Source organism: Phyllopteryx taeniolatus, chromosome 10 (genome assembly GCF_024500385.1).
Source record: "Phyllopteryx taeniolatus isolate TA_2022b chromosome 10, UOR_Ptae_1.2, whole genome shotgun sequence".
In the NCBI taxonomy this organism is placed as follows: domain Eukaryota; kingdom Metazoa; phylum Chordata; class Actinopteri; order Syngnathiformes; family Syngnathidae; genus Phyllopteryx; species Phyllopteryx taeniolatus.
In genome coordinates, this window is record NC_084511.1 from 30,319,729 (window position 1) to 30,338,637 (window position 18,909).

The window sequence follows — 18,909 nt, forward strand, 5'->3', positions numbered from 1 at the left end:
AGACTTTCCAAGATTTTCTTTGCGGTTGAGATCTGGAGCCTGGCTAGGCCGCTCCAGGACCTTGAAACGCTTCCTACGAAGCCACTCCTTCGGCGCGTTTGGGATCATTGTCGTGCGGAAAGTTTCCACGTTTCATCTTCAATGCCCTCGCTGATGGGTGGAGGTGTTCACTCCAAATCTCACCATACACGACGGCGGCCCCATTCGTCCTGGTCCCTTTGCAGAAAAACTGCCCCAAAGCATGATGTAGCTATGGTCTACAATTTTCTTTCTGGTGTCCTTTGGTCTCGGCCACAGCGGAGTTCAGAGCGAGACTGCTTGAGGTTGCGGACGGGTGTCTTCTGTACGGATAACGAGTTCCAACAGGTGCCATTAATACAGGTAACGAGTGGAGGACAGAGGAGCCTCTTAAAGAAGAAGCCAGACATCTTGCTTATTTGTAGGTGACCAAATCCTTACTTTCCACCGTAATTTGCTCATACATTCTTTCTGTGATTTTCTGGATTTTTGTTTTCTCCTTTTGTCTCTCATCTTTTTAAGTGGGACAACGAGCACAATACTTGTTTGCCCCACTGTGTGTCCATATCTCCTTAATTCAGTTTGACGTCGCACTGGAAAGCGGATTTCGCTTTAGTGACGTCATGCTCCGTTCTCCAAGTCCAGGAGTGACACAACGTTGGTGCCTGTTCAAACCGTAGCTCAAATCTCGCTTGTGTGATTATCAAAGTCGCTGGGAAGTCAACGGACGTGACCGTAAATCACACGAAAGACTGCATTTTGTTGGCGGTGCGCCGCTACCCCCTGCTGTCAGGTTCCAGTACTGCTGCCTTTGTTTTCATGGCGCCGAACTTCGGGGCTGTGTCGGGATTCGAACCTGCCAACAGTTCTACTTTTCGAGATGTTCAACGTTTTGTCAAGAACTTCATCGCAGAACAGTTATTGCAGTATATTATGTCATCATTTGCATAGTTTCCATTGCACAAAGTCATCTTTAATCCTAATCGTGAGTAAAATACGGCTTCAATATTTGTCATTTTAATGTTTTGATTGCACCAACCTTGCGATGGCGGATGCAGTTGTAGCCTGAATCGAGCTATATGAACATTCGACATGCCATCGTCAAAAATATCGGGATTAATTCGCCTTTACCGATTGTTTTCAACCCTGGTGAGAAAAAAAACAAAAGAAAAGCAAGTTACATCAGATTCATCCGATCTCATAGGTCCAAATTAAAACGCGACACTCTATTTTACAAACAGGCAAATAACATTGCTGATAGATCCCCTCCCCTAAATAATTTGGTGTTTATTCAATATTTTATTTTATTTTTATTTTTTTTATTGCACTTGTGTATATATATATATATTTTTTTTTTTCAACAATTTTTGGGTGTTTCCAAAGTCAATATAAGGTGGCCAGAATGTAAATTTCAATAAAATACAATTTTACGGTGGCGGGGGCAGTGCAAAACCTCATCGTAACGGATTGTGAGACACGTTTCCGTTTCCGAAAACAAACGAACAAAAGTTGAAACTAATTGACGTTTCAGAAAACAGATGTACAAAACACGACACAAAAGCTGAACCAAACGGAAAAGGGCAAGTACCCTATCGCAGATTGCCGCGTAGGATTCCCACGCATTTTGCTGGCAGGACACGCCCTGCTCCAATATGATGGGCTCCGGGACACGGGCTGCTGCGCTACGATTGGCTCCTGCCGTATCCCAGCAGAACACGCCCTGCCGCCGCTACCTTCCGAGCCACCGGCATTTACTTCCATCCGATCGTCAACCTTCCGGCTTCCCTTGACTTCATTGTGTAGGATTCCGAGCGTGTAAGCCAATCCAAGTCCACTTGTCGCGGGAAGTCCAGTCCAGGTTTTTGCATTTTTTGCACAACTGGACTTCTGTCTAAATCGCTACTTCAGGAAGCGTGAGTGACCGTAAAATCGCTGGCAATCGGTTTGGCTTGGAGTGGTGATGCGGCCCCTCACGCGGAGAAGTCCTGGAGGAGACGTGCCAACTGGGCTCCTGAGCCGGTATTTTGCGTCGAGGATTTTCTTGTATTGCAGCCGCTGCGAGAGATGCCGAGTTTGCCGTTTTCTTCGTTTGACTCTTGTCAAGTCCGCGTTTTCACTGGATCCGGTTCATTCTGTCTCACGTGTGCAAGACTGCAACACTCGAGCACACGCACGCCGTTACTCGAGTGTAGATGACCTTTCGTGGGACTTTTTGGGGTTCATTGCGAACCGAAGACTAAATTGTCCGGAGGTGTGAGCGGGTGCCAAGCAACAACAATCAGTGTCGGCGTCCTGGAATATTTCTGGAATAAAATACGGACACCTGATATTGTGAGTTACCCATTTTGTAGCACCGCAAAAAAAAAACAAAAAAAAAAAGGCCTTTGAGTGATTTGGGAGGAAGGATTCGGAATCATTCACTCATGTCCTTACTCCCAAATCACTCAAATTAATTTTAAGGATTTTAAGTGGACATTGTAGGAACTAACTAGATCTGCAATATTAAAAATGCCTATCGAGCAAATAAGTGAAGGATTCCCAACATTCTCTCATTCCCCACTTCCCTACTTTTAGGGACTGATTAGATCTCCTGTATCAAAATCGCGATTCGAGAGTGGGGAACGAGTGCAGTAACTGCATTCGGAATCATTTGAGTCCTTCCCTACTCCCGGGTCACATGATATCGGTCGGGATTTTTATAAAGCAAATCTAGTTAGTTCCTAAAATGTCCCGAATCACTACAAAGGGATTGTCGGTGGACATTTTCGGAACGATCTCAGACCACTAAATGTGTGGAAACGGAGGGGGGGGGGGTGTTGCGGACATCATGGAAGAGAAGAAGAAGAAGAAGAAGAAGAGAGCTTGGCCGTGCAGTTTTTTAAAAGAGCAAATGACTTTAATTTAGTTGCGCGCTGGGCGGGCCCAGCGGGAAGCGCCGCCGAGCTTGCTAAAAAGACGCCGAGTGCCTCCAGCACTGGCGCGGCGTTCCTTTAAGGAACAGAACAGGCGGGAGATTCAAGTACACCAGTCCACTTCCCACTTCCAGTCCGCTTGGGGGAAGAAAGGAGAGAGAGAAGAGAGAGAGAAGAAAAAAAAAAATAAACACTGAGACAAGACGCGTCCGGGAGTCAAGATGGCGGTGGGGGCAGGACAGTGACGCGACCAAAAGTTGCTAACTAAACTAAATCCAAAGACATGAAGGACGCTTCGAGGTCAATTTGGTCAAGTCCAATTGTCAGAATGCGGTCGCCTCCACCTCACGGGCGCTGCGCCGAGTAGCGCCCCTCGCCGGGTGCCGCGCCGCGCCCGGAACCGAAGCTGGGCTTCTGGGCGGCTCCCCCGCGGGACACGCCGGGAGGGCCCCTGGGACCGCCGCCGACGCGCTCCCGGGGACCTCCGGGTCCTCCCGGCCCGCGAGGCCGCACGTCCCGCCGCTCGCCTTCCCGGGCCAAGCGCGTCTTCTTCTCCTCGACGTTCAGACGCACCTCGCCGCGGAGCTTGATGGGCTGAAGACAACGGTCACAACATCAACTCACTTCCTGAGGAACCTTACGCACAATCAAACGCCGATCAAATCTTTTGTTTGCTCAAAACTCCATTTCCCCTTTGAATTGTTTTTTTTATGCCGATTCCAAAATGGCGGTCCGTTTTTTTTCCACAAAATTCCACTGATCAGCTGTAGTAAGACTTGCCAGCCGATTACGATTGGACTCATCTACAGCTACATGGCAACTCGTTTGTGCCGTCGCAATTGAGAGGTGTGTGCAGCTCCCGATAGGTCAGTACTATCGATATCTGCAAACAGAAAGCTAGCATAGTAGGAAACACGAGGATTTGTGCCATATCCTTTGTAAAACAATCGTGTTAAACAAACAGTCATGCCTGTTTCTTTCATATTTCCTTGTATGTCAATATTTGAAAAGTTTTATAAAACAAGCATGTATCTGTTAAGTACAGTATTTTTCATATTTCTTAAGTCTATAATTCAAAAACTTGATGTGATACAGAAAAACTGAGATCAGTTTTGGGTTCCGCACCCAAAATGCAGTTAAACAGCTGTCAGACCTAACGCAACAAAAATTGTTATCTTTCGTGTTTCATATAAAATAAGACATTTTGTAAACATCTGGTTTTACTTTAGAAAACACATTTTCTGACAAATGTTCAGGACAAAACCACAAACTGAATCAGGTTTTCCGCCCCATCCCCCTCGCTGCAAACGCGAAGCAATTCCAAATGTGCCTTGTTTGTAAACAAGCACCTCGCCCGGCGTTCACGGCTGTTACAGCATAAGCAGTAGCCACTAAAGAGAGAAGAAAGACCAGGTCCTGACCCAAAAAGCTAATAAAGCCTTTCCACTTCTTATTGGGCCAGGCCTACTCGACGGAAGGCCAAACTCACTCGACTGCTGAGGATCTTCTGGACCGGCTCGGAGTTGTCAAACACCACGAAGCCGAAGTTGGGAAGTTTTCCTCCGCTGTTGATCCGCAGCTCCAGAACCGTCCCGTACTCTGTGGACCGCCAGGCACGCCGCGTGACATCGTTAGCAACATGCGATGTCACCTACAGGTACAACTATGAATCGGCAACTAATCGATTTTTTTTTTTTTTAATTGATTGTTTATAGATGTTAAAATTGTCCGAATCCTCGGCACGGTGGCCGACTGGTTAGAGCGTCAGCCTCACAGTTGTGAGGACCGGGGTCCTCACAACTGTGCCCCGCCTCCTGCCCGATGATAGCTGGGATGTGCTCCAGCACGCCCGCGACCCGCGTGAGGAGAAGCGGCTCGGGAAATGAATGGATGAATGGGATGGAAATTTTTGTTTATTAAAAAATCCAATTCATTGGGGGTGAATCGACAGATGAATCTATCTACTAAAATTGTTAGTTGAAGGCTTAATGTCGTCATTGACGCCATACTTGCCTGCATGCGTGTTATTCTGGAGCCCCCAAATGTTTTTTTGAAATGTGTCCCCTGTTAAATCCCGGTTCATTGTTTGCAGCCCCAATATCGCAGATTTATAAGCGATTTGTATTTTTGTGGCTTTTTACAGTACGCAGCAAAGTCCTAATTTCGAGTTGCGTGCCTTTAGTGTAGTACCAGTTTTTGCCACAACATGCCAGGCAGCACTGACCTATACTGGAAGACATGCAACATAAGAAGAAGGGGCAGAGAAGGTCCCCATCTTAATGCAGCAGAGAGAGTATTGTATAATCTCTTTGTATGTGTTGCTGCTCCATGTGAGTTAAGGTAGCAGTTGTCTGAAGGTTTGGAAGTACGTAATATCCATGCTCATATCTGTTAGTCCGCCTATGGAGTTCTGCTCGAAGCAAACCCGATTTGCCTCTTATTTGAGGAACTGCGTCTTGTTCTCGTTTCCTCAGTGATGTCGCACAACAGTCTCCAAATTCACAACAGGTGTTTGCGGCACGGACATTTCCGAGGACGTCCACCTGCCTGCCTTTCTGTGACTCTTCCAGTCTTTCTGTTGCAACCGGCTCAGTGGCCGCTTCCTAAAACGTGAGCGGCACGATGAAGACCACTGTTTCAATACTGATTTCAATTCAACCAGGACATTCATGGAACAAACACCTGTTGTGAATTTTTCTGTTGGCTCGCCTCCTTGTTAGGAAACTGCAAGTTGTGCAAAAAAAGTAGCGAACCATTCAACACTTGGACATGTGCGTCCAAAGGTTCACACAAGGTCAAATTAAGTTGACCCGTGAAGGTTGAAAGTAGATTTTAGGTTCCGCCAGACATTTTTGGAGTGGTGCACGACAGGTGACGATGGAAAGGAAAGGCATGTGCGTGGTCACATGACTCACGCTCAAAGAACTCCTTGAGCTCGCTCTTGTCCACGTCGTGCGGTACGTTGCCGACAAACAGCTGATGGGTGTCGGGGTAACGCACCGTCCGCCGGACTTCCACCTCGCCCTGCTCGCCCTCATGAACTGGAAACAAAACAACAAAAACTAAATCGGCACACTGCCGTCCGCTCGGGAGGACGTCACTTCCTGTTTGGAGCGTACCGGGGCGTCCTCTGTACACGGGGGGAGGGGCGCCCGGTCGCTGCTCTCGGGGTCGGGGGTCCCGCTGCGGAGGTCTCTGCGACGCCGACTGAGACTCAGACTTGACGTCGACGCGCGCCTGCCAACAACAACAACAACATGCACATGATTTCACATCATTGAGTCCGTATACGTCCAGGGATCAAGTCCAAAGAGAAATTCTAGTCCGGAGAGAGGGTGCTCGTCCCAAACCGAGGTTGCAGTCCGGAGATGGTTCTGGTCACAAAAGAAGCTACTCGTCCCAAGAAGGTTGTCATTCAAAGATTGTATCAAAATTTCAGGTGTGTTATTTGTTTTTATATGTTGAGGCTGACATTCTGAGGCTTTTGGACAATTTGAAGGTCTCTAAACCATCAATGGATTATAAAAAGAGTTGCCAATTCATTTGTTAATCGATGAATTGTCGACGCCTTTTTTGAATGTTTGTTTTGACATCTACCCATGTAGCACTGTTACTGTAATGACGCATCTTGAACTATCCACTATTAAATATTGAATCGGTCTGTAATAAGCAGATCCTGAACTGTTGAAGTGATGAGAGTTATCTAGCTAACTAATTGTTTTTAATGAATCTCTTTGATAGCCTGTCATTTAGCTTCTGTAATGAAAACGATGCGTCACTTAGGGTTACGCTTATCAGTGTAGCCGGCTGCTTTCCCAGTCCTTCAAATTTTGGGAAACCTCGATCGTCGGAGAACGGTTAGCTGAGCAACCAACAATAAGTGCGCCAATCCGAGTACCGCAGAACGGCCGATCGGAACCCTTGCCCGAAACAGACAGCTGCGGTGTGGGCGGATCGTGTGGCAAAACCAGATTGTCTCCGTTCGTTTCAAATTGGGGGGGAAAATTGCTTCAATTCGCAAATAATCTCCGAAGTTCCACTGTGGGGCAATTCAGTTTTTGTTGTACCCCACTTGAACAGATCACATCTCCACATTCAGGACTATCGTCTTAATATCGCTACTACGTTCAATTAAAAGGTAAAAGCGATGGTTAATGTTCATTTATTCAATTCATTCGTCATTTAGATTTATACCCCACTGATTTTTGTACGTTAAATTATCGTATTTTCTTGATAAAATGTGATTTTGTGTGTGTCTGAAACGGATGACATTCGGGATAGGGACCAAGCCCGAACGTGAATAGTGAAAATCCACTCTACCTGGATTCACATGATGTTCTCTGGCTAACACTGCTTTTGTTTCATGCAATGCAGGCAAAGTACACGAGCCTTGTCAACTGCCAAGGTTAGAACATGCCGAGGGCCGCCAACAAAACGCACAGCGAGCGGAAGATGGCCCCCGCACCGTAGTGGTTAGTAGTTTGCCCGTTTAAGGTGTGACCTACCGGTGCCGCGGGGGGGGCTTTGACGACGTGTGGCGAGATTCCTGACACGGGGATGGCCCCGCTGGGCGGGAGGTTCTTACTGGTCACAGACGCCCACGAGAACGGCTGCGAACGACATGTCGCGTCACGTTAGCATCGTGTTAGCATGGCGTTAGCACGGAGAAGGCAGCCGCTGCTGACCCTGTTCTCTTCCGGTGCGGCGGTTGCAATTTCAGCAGGTTCTGTGGCGGCGTTCTTGTCTGGCTGCTCATTGGCCGAGTGTGTGTGCGCGTCACTTTGCGTCTCTGGCGTAGCGGCGGCCTTCACCTCCACCGCGGCGACAACCTCCGCTTCCTTCTCCACTTCGGGTTCTGGCTCCGGACTGGCCGCAGCTGCCGCTTCGTCCTCGTCAGCGGGGTGTGATGATTCAGGACTGAAGGAACAGCAAAGTGTGACCGTGTCCCGCTTTGTGTATTACAGGCTGCGTTGGGGATCACTCCCTCACCTCTCTATAGTGAGCTCGTCATTTTGTTGTGCTGACAAATGATTCCGAATGCACTCCCGAATCGCTACGAAGCGATTTTCATAAAGTGGGCATGTTAGGGAAGTTCATGATGATGAGAGAATGACTGACTGATCCCCAACAGTCAGCTGTAGTGTTACTAAAGTCATTTTGTGTGTGCTTACATGGATGCAGGTTGGTAAAAAGCAGGTACGGACTCGTCGGCCATGACGCCCGGAGAGGCAACTCGCTCCTCCAGCTCCTCCACCTCGTCATCAGACTCTGAACACACACACACACACACGCGCGCGTCACGCACACTTAGCCTTTCCCCCCCCCCCCCCCCATTGTTATTACATGTTATGATGATAATAAAATTTGTAACCTTCGGGCGGTTCCGAGTCCGAATCAGCAAAGACTTCATCCTGGTAGCGAAAGACGTCGTTGTGGACGTAAAACTTGTTGGTCACTGTACCCTGGATGACGACGAGGACAACAACATTAGAACCTTTTTACACACCACGCAAACACTCACGAGTGGTCCAGCACATCTGCCTCACAGTTCTGGGGACCGGGGTTCAAATCCCGCCCCCGCCTGTGTGGAGTTTGCACGTTCTCCCCGTGCCTGCGTGGCTTTTCTCCGGGCACTGCGCTTTCCTCCCACAACCCAAAAACATGCACACGAGGTTCATTTGAAGACTCTAAATTGCCCATAGGTGTGAATGTGAGGGCGAATGGCTGTTTGTTTCTATGTGCCCTGCGATTGGCTGGCGACCGGTTCAGGGTGTACCCCGCCCCCCGCCCGAAGATAGCTGGGATAGGCTCCGGCCCGCCCGTGACCCGCGTGAGGATAGAGCGGTACGGAAAATGGATGAATGTTTGAAGTGCTAAAAACATGCAAAGACATAACTACATAGTGCTGAACTGTTGATATAGTTTAAGCATCTTTTTCACCATTTGAATGTTCCTGATTTTGTGGGCGGGGCAAAGACACAGGGGCGTATACGTTCCAGCGCAAGTTCTCTCCGCCACTATATAAGAACACAGTGACGTCATTTCGTTTGGCTGCTCAGTTGATTGTTAGCGTCCATAACAAGCCCCTTTTACCACTCCAGCGTGCAGTTAGCAAGCTAACGCTGGCTCCACCCCGAAAATGCGTCTTGGCCGGATGCCTCAATTTACAGAGCAGCTTGATGCCGTTTTTTTTTTTTAAGCTCCCAAAAAGTTAGGAAATAAAAAAAGCAATGGATTGACTTTTTGAAGAAACACACAGATGGCGAGCTAAACATCCCCGCGACTCTGCAGTGCACATTTTACGGCAGATAGTTTTGTCAACTTTCAGCAGAGACAACGCGGCTTGGTGGGTAACTTGATAGGAATGAACGGGGCAGCGCCGACCGTATAACTACCCGGGCTTCCTCCGCTGTCGTCAGGTGCCGTGTTGGGCTGTGACATTTGATTCTAGTCCACAATAACCAAGTTGAGCGTCTTGACATGATTTGACATCGTATAAGCCATCACCCCGTCAGTATGTCTGATTCCTCTTGGCGCATCCATTCGACACGCCCACAGTGTCTTGAGAGTTGAGAGGGGGCCCTTATTGTTCAAGTTTTGAAACATGATTTTTATATACTTGATTTTCTTTCTTTTTTTTTTTTCAATGTATTCAAATTTGGCAGGCTTGTTAACATTACCCTTCTCTGTGGTGTGTTGAATTTACATGCCATTTGTTTGGCCTGCTTAATCCAACTTTAAGTGGTGAAGCGCCAACATTGTGAGTTGGTTGAATTGTGAAGTTGTTAAATGGTGAAGTGAAGTGGCGAAAGGGGACAGTGGATGAATGGAGTGACATGCTAACTGTGAAATTATGAGGTGGTGAAATTTTGAAATTGTACAATCATGAAGTGGTTAAAGGGCAATTTAGTAAAAGGTTAAAACGGTGAAGTGGTGAAACTATCAAGTGGCGTGAAGTGGTGACACTGAAAGGATTAAGTGTGGGAACAGTTAAACGAGCAAGTTGTGAAATTGTTAAACGGTGAGGTGGTGAAAAGGTGAAACAATCAAATGGGAAAGTGGAGTGGTGACACTAAAATGGTGAACTGGTCAAATAGTGGTGGGGCAGTGGGGCAGTGGGCTCCGTGTTTGCCTACCTCCGGGGCGAGCACGAAGGTCTGCATGAACTTCCTCATGGGCTGCATGTTGTTGGAGAGCTCGCCCATGACCTGCACCACCACGCCCTCGTTCAGGGTGGCGTGCGCGTCCACGTGGCGGATCTTCGTGTGGCAGTCGCGGAAGCTCAGTGCCATCACACGCTTGTGGATGTCCTACAACACACAGACGCCGTCAATGTTGTTGTATGTGTGGCCTCTCGTAGGGCGCCATCTAGCGGCGGCAGACGTTAAAACAAACACTCACTCATGTTTTATTGATTTGGATTTGTTTTATTGGATTTTATGTAAATTGTGCTCATTTAATTTTATTTTGGGTATTTTATTTAATGTCAATTGTTTTATAATTGTCATAAATCATAGGCAACATATTGTCATCGTCATGCTATTTTGTTAATTCTTTATTTTTATTATTTGATTAACTCCATGTTACTTGGACATGTGTTTTGTTTCCAAATTAATGAAATATGTTTGAAGATAAGTGCTGAAAACATGCAAAAACAACAATATAGTGCTGAATTGTTGAGACATAGCTTAACCATATTTTTCACAGTTTGAGTGTTCCTGATTTTGTGGGCAGGGCAAAGACACAGGGGCGTATACTTTCTAGCGCAAGTTCTCTCCGCCACTATATGAGGACAAAGTGACGTCGTTTCGTTTGGCTGCTCAGTTGATTGTTAGCTGCGCTTAGCGTCCATAACAAGCCCCCTTTTACCACTCCAGCGTGCAGTTAGCAAGCTAACGATGGCGACGCCCAGAAAATGCATCTTCGCCAGATGCGTCAATTTACAGAACAATTCGCTGACGTTTTTTTTTTAAGTTCCCCAAAAACGTGGAAATAAAAAAAGCGACCTGATTGACTTTTTAAAGACACACGGTGATGGCGAGCTGAACATCAACACCCGCAGCCGATTGTGCACTGCGCATTTTACACCGGATAGTTTTGTAAACGCTCACCAGACAACACGGCTTGGTGGGTAGATGGATGCTAGTGAACGGGGCAGACCCGACCGTCTAACTACCCGGGGTGCCGGTGTCGTCAGGTGCCGTGTTCGGCTGTGACATTACGTCGCTGACAACGAAGGTAAGCTGACGTGTGTGCTTACTTTTATGATTCATTCAGTTGTGTCGAATTTACATGCCATTTTTGTTGGGCCTGCTTAGTGCCACTTTAATGTATTGTACTCTAATTGTGTAGCAAGTGTTGTGGAACAAGGATTGTGTAGCAATCGTTATGTGGGAATTATTGGGTAACAAGGATTGTGAAGGAAGGCATAGCAAATCGTGTGTAGTAAGTGTTACATAGCAATTGTTGTTTAGGGAGTGTTGTGTAACAAGCATTATGTGAAAAGTGTCATGTGGCAATTGTTGTGGAGGAAGTATTAGGTAACAAGGATTGTGAGGGAAATGTTACAAAGCGAATGTTGTGTAGCAAGTGTTGTGCAACAAGGCATAGCAAATCGTGTGTAGTAAGTGTTACATTGCAATTGTTGTAACAAGCATGATGTGAAAAGTGTCATGAAGCAATTGTTGTACGGGGGTTGAGTGGTAAACATTGTGTAACAATGTAACACAATGTTACACAAATCGTGTCTGGATTGTTGCCCAGCAGGGTCCGGCATTACCGGTGACTGGCTCGGGGGGCCACCACACAATTGACAATTGTGTAGTGTCGCAATTGTTATGTAATAAGCATTGCATAGAAAATGTTGCATAGCAATTGCCGTGTGGCGATTTGGGAGTCGGAAATGTGTAACAATAGTGTAGGGATTGTAGTGTAGCAATCGTGTAGAAAGTGTTACTTGGCAATGTGTCTATGTGTTGTGTCGGGATTGTTGCGTCGCAAGCGTCGTGAGGCAATTGTTGTGTAATAAGCATTGTGAAGAAAGCGTTAGACAGCAATTGTTGTGTAGGGAAGTCTTGTGTGACAATTGTCTCGTGATTGTAGTATAGCAAGTGTCAAGCATCATTGTTGTGGTGAAAGTGATGTGTAACAATTGCGTAGCGATTAGCGTTGGGCATCGAGAACCGATTGGAACCGAGACTAACGTTCCGGTTTTCCCGGAACTGTTCAAATTTTAAAAATTGGGTTCCCAGTTTGGATGCCACACACATTGCCTTTTAGTTCGTAGGCTTGACATTGCTACTGGTTATAAAGAACCTCCAGTCAAATGTTCATTTCAGTCGATGCTGCGGGCTGCTAAGAAAATGGATGTTCATCATTTGGACACCCTTCATTTAAACCATGCAAACGTTTTGGACCTAGCCCCCTAAAAGAATCTGAATTGAGAATCGCTTGGAACCAGAATCGAAATAAGGAGTCGGAATCATTCAAATTCAAACAATTGCCAACCTCAACAGTGATCGTTGCGTAGCAAATGTTGTATACCAAGGATTGAGTAGAAAGTGTTAACTAGCAATTGTAGTGTAGAAGTATTGTTTAGTGGTAGTGTTACAATGGCTGCATAGTGTGTGTTTAAAACACAGTAATAATGCTATTTTCTTGTGTAGCAATTGTGCCGTAACATTGCTGTGACCCACCGACTGTCCGTAAACGGCCTCCAGGGGCTTGCCACTCGTGTCCAGCCCCCCGTGGACGTAAGATGAGTTCTTCCCGTAGAACCTAAACACAAAAGGCAAAAGGCGTAAGAAGGCTGGCGGGCAGGCGAGCATGCACGAGGCGGGCGGGCGTACCTGTGCAGGTAGTCGGGGGCCTGGTTGAGCAGCGTGTAGTACTGTCGGACAAACTCTCGCCCGACCAGCTGGGCACTTGGCTTCTCCATCACCATTTCTTCTTCTTCCGTACTCGCTGGATGACACAAACACCTCGTTCGCAGGAGATTGTGATATCGCGGGCCTCGATAGTTCCCGAAAATGTCCACGGAAAATCCCTTTACTGCCTTTGGAATCATTCCCGAGTCCCTAAACACGACTTTGTCCTCGAGTGACCACCCTAGATGCATTGTGGGATACATTGATGGCTTTATAAAGGCGATAACCTCTCCTCCCTGCGCATAGGGTAGACTAGAGTGATTTCCAACCACACAACCGTATGTGTAGATTTGTCAAACTTTTCTGGTGGGGCCCGGAAGCTCGTCGACGACCGGTTAGCACGTGCCGAGTGTCGAGTTCAGAGTCACATTTTTTACGACGTTAGCCTGTTAGCTTGGGGAGCTAGTTAACGAAAAGAGCCGAACGAGCTTCAGCTGTAGTTCGCAGAAGCCACCGGCGTAACAGATGATTTCAAAAATCGAATTTAAAAAAAATGAAAGCGGGAAGAGAAAGGACGAGAAAGGCACGCAGCGGCTTGGACCGAAAATGAAACCGCGCAGCATGGCGAAGAAGAAGCAGAAGGATGCGGGCTAATTCCCGGACTAAATCAACGACGAGACGCCCGACCATCCATCATAAAGGCGTTTATCATAGGAATAGTCTCACCGCTACACATAATGCCGTCATTTACTGAAAATGTGACGCCTTTTTTTTTTTGCGAACGGAGCGCTCCTCTTTCCAGGACATAGACGGCGCCCTGCTCATCGACCCAATTAGCAAAACCGATGGCCCGGAAGAAGCAAAATGGAAACTTTGAGGAGTAACGCGCGACACAATCCAGGATGTTACTCACCTGGGGTCGAATGTCTCAGATTTGGTTGCTTTGCTACTGAAAGTGGTCTTGGAATGAGTGAAACGGTGAAACACAAGCACTTTGACAACGTGCTCGCTTGCCGGTTTCAGCTGCGCAGCGCTGAAACGAGACCGACGTGCCGCCTCCGTCGCCGCACTTTCAACCAATCCTATCCGCGTTCGGCTGCTCTCGGCCAATCACGCAGAGTTCTCGCCGTGACTATCATTATCAACCAATCGCGACAAGCTGTGCCTCCGCCGAAGCTGACAGCACAACCAATCGTAAAATGTTTCGCGAGAGCTCACGTAGATATGAACAGGTCAAGGCTGCGCTGCTGCTGGTTGGCCGCTTGGGGGCGAACTAAACGTATCTCGGGAGGGTTGAAGAATGTACAGTACGTCCACTACTGTACAGTACTGAACTCGGAAAGATATTTCTATCGTCAAACGGATGTTTTTATTGACAGTATTAGTTTTCTTTTTTTCCCTCACCACTTCATAGAGCTGCTGTTGGACGTGTACACAAGTCTCTTTTTTACCGTCATTTTTGGCACGACGGACGTATTATCTCCGTAAAGTACAACTAACTAAGTAGCAACCATATAACACTGATTTGTGCAAATTACATACATGCTGCACTCGTAGCATAGTATATCGTAGTATTACTGTATATGCGCATTGACCCAGCTCTCCTTTCTTCTGCTTTGCCTTCGAGAATTATGACAGACTGTTCAATTTGGGGCTCGTCCTCTTCATTTTGGGGCACTTCTGGGTCACTTCCTGTTCATTTTGGGGCAATTCCTGCAAAATGAAGGATACTTCTGCACCACTTCCTGTTCATTTTGGGGCACTTCTGAGTCACTTCCTGGAAAATGAAGGCTACTTCCGGACTACTTCCGGTTCATTTTGGCTCACTTTTGAGTCACTTCCTGTTCATTTTGGGGCAATTCCTGTTCATTTAGTTGTACCTCAAGGTCACTTCCTGTTCATTTTGGGGCACTTCCGGTACAATTTGGGAGCCCTCCGGACCACTTCCCGTTCACTTTGGGGCCCTGGGGTGGTGGGGAACAAAGAACAATGAAAAAAGGAAGTTTATGACAAGTATGCAGGGTAGTGACATGGGCCTGCTTGTGAAGTGCAACAAGTCATTTTGTGCATTTTTTTCCCACCAAAATCGGCTCACTCGAAATGTTCTTATTATACGATGCTTGTCGTGCACGTCGACTCGTGCAGTTCACTCCGCTTTGTCGAAGGAGCCCCGGTGCGTCTCCCCCGTCCCGCTACTTGTCCGAGCCGCCGTTCGTGTAGTGTTTGCGACACTACAGTGGCATTAAATAATAATAACAACGCATTACACTTATATAGCACTTTTTCAAGGAGCTCAATGTGCTTTACAATTGCACACATTATTCATTCACTCCGTAGTCACACCAGGTGGTGGTAAGCTGCTTGTGTAGCCACGGCCGCCCTTGCAGGGGGCAGTCTGACGGATGCCGGCTGCCATTCTGCACCTACGACCCCTCCGACCTCCACCGACCATACGCCGCATTCATCCGTAGGCAATGTGGGTGAAGTGTTTTGTACAGAAAGATGCGCGCTTTCCCAAATCATGTCCAGTACACAATGAAACTACTTGAGTTAAATAGTCAGAATAGATCAAATCGAAGGGGAGCGCCCACGGGGCCTGGCCTGCACCCATGGGGCCCGGCCGGGCACAGCCCGAAAGGGTAACGTGGGTCCCCCTTCCCGTGAGCTCACCACCTGTGGGAGGCCCATAAGGGTCGGATGCAGTGCGAGGCGGGCGGCGGCCGAAGACGGGGATCCCTGGCGATCCGACCCCCGGATGAATGAAGCTGGCTCTGGGGACGTGGAATGCCACCTGTCTGGCAGGAAGGAGCCCGAGCTGGTGTGTGAGGTCGAGATGTTCCGACTAGATATAGTCGGACTGGCCTCCGCGCACAGCTTGGGCTCCGGTACCAGTCCTCTCGAGAGGGGTTGGACTCTCTTCCACTCGGGAGTTTCCCACGGTGAGAAGCGCCGAGCAGGTGTGGGTAAACTTATTGCAAGTGTCTTACCACTCCCATTGCAGTGGCTTGGGGAACTCCGATTGTGATCGTGGAAAGGTTTCGATTTGGAATCCACGCGCACTTCAAATTCCACAGCGTGACTTTTTGTGTGGCGGAGAGCACAAATGAAATTATAAAGTGAAATTCGTGTATAATGATGACCGATGACCTAAACATAGTATGGAAGGAAGTCTTTCAAGCTGAATGAATGGCATATTCTTACCCTGCTTTATTATCAAGGTTCATTGGCAACTTTTGTTTTTTGAAATAGATTTTTTGGGACAAAATCGACTTGCATGTGGAATAGGAGAGCCACAGTCACGATGCACTTTTCAACCATCTATTGAACGGTGGGAGAACAGTCACACACAAAAGCAATGAGCACGCTCACGCAGGAGCTGCTGCGGGCCACAGCTTAGCCCCAGACACTCACACGCAGACTCGCCAATGTCACGCGCCACCCCGCCAGGCCTAACGCTTATTGCTTTTGTCAATTCCGTGTTTTTTTTTCAGTGCCCATTGTTTTCTGTTTTCTTGACAAAAAGGTGCCAAGAATGTTCCCCACGCGCAATAAGACGAGCGGCTGTCAGACGTGTTGGTGAGGAATGTGTGCGTCTATCAAGGAAGAGAATGAATCAAGAGTAGGGAGATGCGCTTTGTCAGAGCATTTGGGATCAACAGAACACAAGAAGGTTAGTATCATGGTTTTTTTTTTTTTTTTTTTTTTTTTAAACTGTTTAGTCTCATTGATATTTTGCAACATTTTTCACATTTAACATCAGCTATATATCAGAAAAGGGTTGCCAATTACTTCTATGAAACTAAATTCATGCAAAATTGGAATTGTGCAAAGACTTCCAACTGGAATGTTTTACCTGTGCAAATGTACAATGATGTTTCTTTACATTCTGTGAGTGATTAGCATTGATGTTGTCTTCTCTTTCGGCAGTGAAGTGAGAAGCTGAGACCATGGCCTCGAGCCTGAAAGCTTTTGAGGTGCGACGAGCTCTCAGCTTACTCACAAGCGCGTTGGAGTGTTTATGTTTTGCGGGAACGGTATTTGGGTGGGCCTCACTTGTTTTCATCCTCGAGACGCAGGGTTTCTGCAGTTCTTATTGCGCCAACATTGATGGCTTGCAGGTCTTAGGTCAGTCTGCTCTTTCTCCCTCTGACCTCAAATTCTGCATCACTGAGCAAATGATGCAGAAATGTACAAAAGTCTTGAATTCTAAAGTCTCCCATGTTTGTCTGTCAGACTGCAGTGGACAGGACGAACCGTTACCTCCGGTCTTCCCCGCGGCCTCCTTCATTCTTAACTTCCTCCCGCTTCTAATTGGTTTCATCTTGGACCGTTTTGGCACTTTCGTGCTGCGGCTCTCGGGAATGTGAGCACATTCGGTTCCCATTGTGCGCAACACAAACGTTGCGAATGTTCATTTCAACCTGTTACCAGGTGGACACAAACCGAAGAAATATAACATGATAGCAAATGCAGATGACGACATCGACAACCCCGAAGTCCGTTCGGCTTGTCACAGAGTCGAGGCGACCATCTTCAACTGTTCAAAATACTATTTGGAAACGCAACTCCCCTGACATGTACCCATTATGTGACAGGAAAAGACATAACAATAACACTGAGTGACGTGGGATGCATGTAATAAACAAAGAGAAACATTACGGTGGTTCAGGATGACCAACCGAACGGAATATGGTCACCCGCCTCTCCCACAGGAGGATTGTACAAAAGGGCAGCAAACATTTGCAGTGGGACCACAGAAAAATAAATGACAGAGGAGCAGCACCCAGCTCCATACACAGTTTACACTTGATTGGGAGCCATTTTCTTGTCGGGCAGTAACAGGTTTTGTGGAATTATATCTAAACTTCATTCAACACACAGCTTGACACAGGCACGCGCGCACACAGTTGCCTTCATGGATTGTGTTGGCATGTCAAGTCTGAACTCATTTCATGTGGCTTCAACTTCACTCATATTGAAGTTATCGCTTCACGTTGATGACACGATTCTGGAACTCGTGTGGCGTACGTTACCAAGTCACGCTAATGCTTTGTTTGTACGGCCACTTGGCAGCTGCTCCAAGTAACTCAAAAGTGACTTTTTGACTTACTTTTGAAATCAAGTCATCAGTAAAGTAACCACCGCAAGTTACTTTTTCAAGGTAACTGTGGCAACAGTGAAGCGCTTTTATATCTTTAGGTTTTTAAAAATAGTTTCTGTGACAGTGGGCTCTTGGAAAAGTAATTTCGGCCCTCTGTATGTTCCACATACATTGAGGACTGAATATCAAACGCTAGCATACAGAAGCTAGCTTGAGAGTAGTTTAGCTAAATGTACACAGAAGCTAGCTTTCGAGAAGTTTAGCTAAATGTACACAGATGTCTATAGCCCAAACCATTTCCATGTATAAAATGTAAATAACTCCAGTCATTTAACTGCATATTAATAGGTGTACATAAAACAGCTCAAACTGGCTAAATTGTAAGGGAGTTTCAATGAGCTAAATGCATTTAAAGTAGCTGAAAGTATCGAATATAGTTCAAGTCGATCAAGCTAGCTAGCGGGAGTTTTACAGAAGTTGAAATAATGCTTCTTTTTTTTTTTTTTGCTCTAAGGAGACCAAACCATTTAAATATATATACAAAGTCATCGAAGTGCATATGGAATTTAAGTACGTAAGTAGTATGTATATAAAGGAACTTAAACCTGCATGTAGTTTAGACTAGCGAACTGTTTAACAAAGGTGTTGACACACAAGCATTGATCATCAAATGAATATGATGCATGAAACTGAAATATACAAGCTTAAGTGTCTATTTTCTGGTCCACTAGAGTATTATTAGACCTAGTGTGAGGATTATTTAACAATAATGAATTGTTGGCACATTTTGTTGAGATTTGTGGATTCAAGAGTGACTGGGCGATTTGTTTCCCTTTTCAGGAGCTCAAGTGTGTTGTTGGTGTTTTCCTTCTTCAGCCAAGTCGGGATGGGGTGAGCGGGCGTGCACGGTGACTGGGTGCGGCCCGCGCTTGCTAACGTTAGCATTCCGACGCCGGGTGATGAGTTGAGGCACGCGCGCCGTTTGAACATTTCAGCTCAAAACATCTGGTTC

General features: G+C 46.8%; 1 protein-coding gene across 2 annotated transcripts; it reads right to left on the reverse strand.

Annotated features, from left to right (window-relative positions):
* Nucleotides 1-2,891: 2,891 nt before the first annotated feature.
* Nucleotides 2,892-13,870, reverse strand: g3bp1 (GTPase activating protein (SH3 domain) binding protein 1). 2 transcript variants are annotated; one of them, XM_061786563.1, is made up of 12 exons: nucleotides 13,710-13,870; nucleotides 12,779-12,893; nucleotides 12,626-12,707; nucleotides 10,067-10,240; nucleotides 8,302-8,392; nucleotides 8,102-8,198; nucleotides 7,616-7,847; nucleotides 7,436-7,540; nucleotides 6,050-6,167; nucleotides 5,846-5,971; nucleotides 4,420-4,529; nucleotides 2,892-3,524 (listed from the first exon to the last, which is right to left on the reverse strand). In XM_061786563.1, the coding sequence occupies exons 2-12, from the start codon at nucleotides 12,871-12,873 to the stop codon at nucleotides 3,276-3,278; spliced, it is 1,479 nt and encodes a 492-aa protein (XP_061642547.1). In that variant the 5' UTR covers nucleotides 12,874-12,893; nucleotides 13,710-13,870; the 3' UTR covers nucleotides 2,892-3,275. The 2 variants fall into 2 exon arrangements, with proteins under 2 accessions (XP_061642547.1, XP_061642546.1); XM_061786562.1 differs by having other exon boundaries at nucleotides 5,846-6,167.
* Nucleotides 13,871-18,909: the final 5,039 nt, after the last annotated feature.

What these genes read in the sequence shown, in the direction of transcription:
- g3bp1 (XM_061786562.1), bottom strand. Translation starts at nt 12,873, where the DNA reads ATGGTGATGGAGAAGCCAAGTGCCCAGCTGGTCGGGCGAGAGTTTGTC. An exon ending in CCTTCGTGCTCGCCCCGGAG is followed by an intron (nt 8,393 to 10,066) that starts GTAGGCAAACAC and finishes GTCGTCATCCAG; the next exon opens with GGTACAGTGACCAACAAGTT. An exon ending in GCTCAAGGAGTTCTTTGAGC is followed by an intron (nt 4,530 to 5,845) that starts GTGAGTCATGTG and finishes GGCGGTCCACAG; the next exon opens with AGTACGGGACGGTTCTGGAG.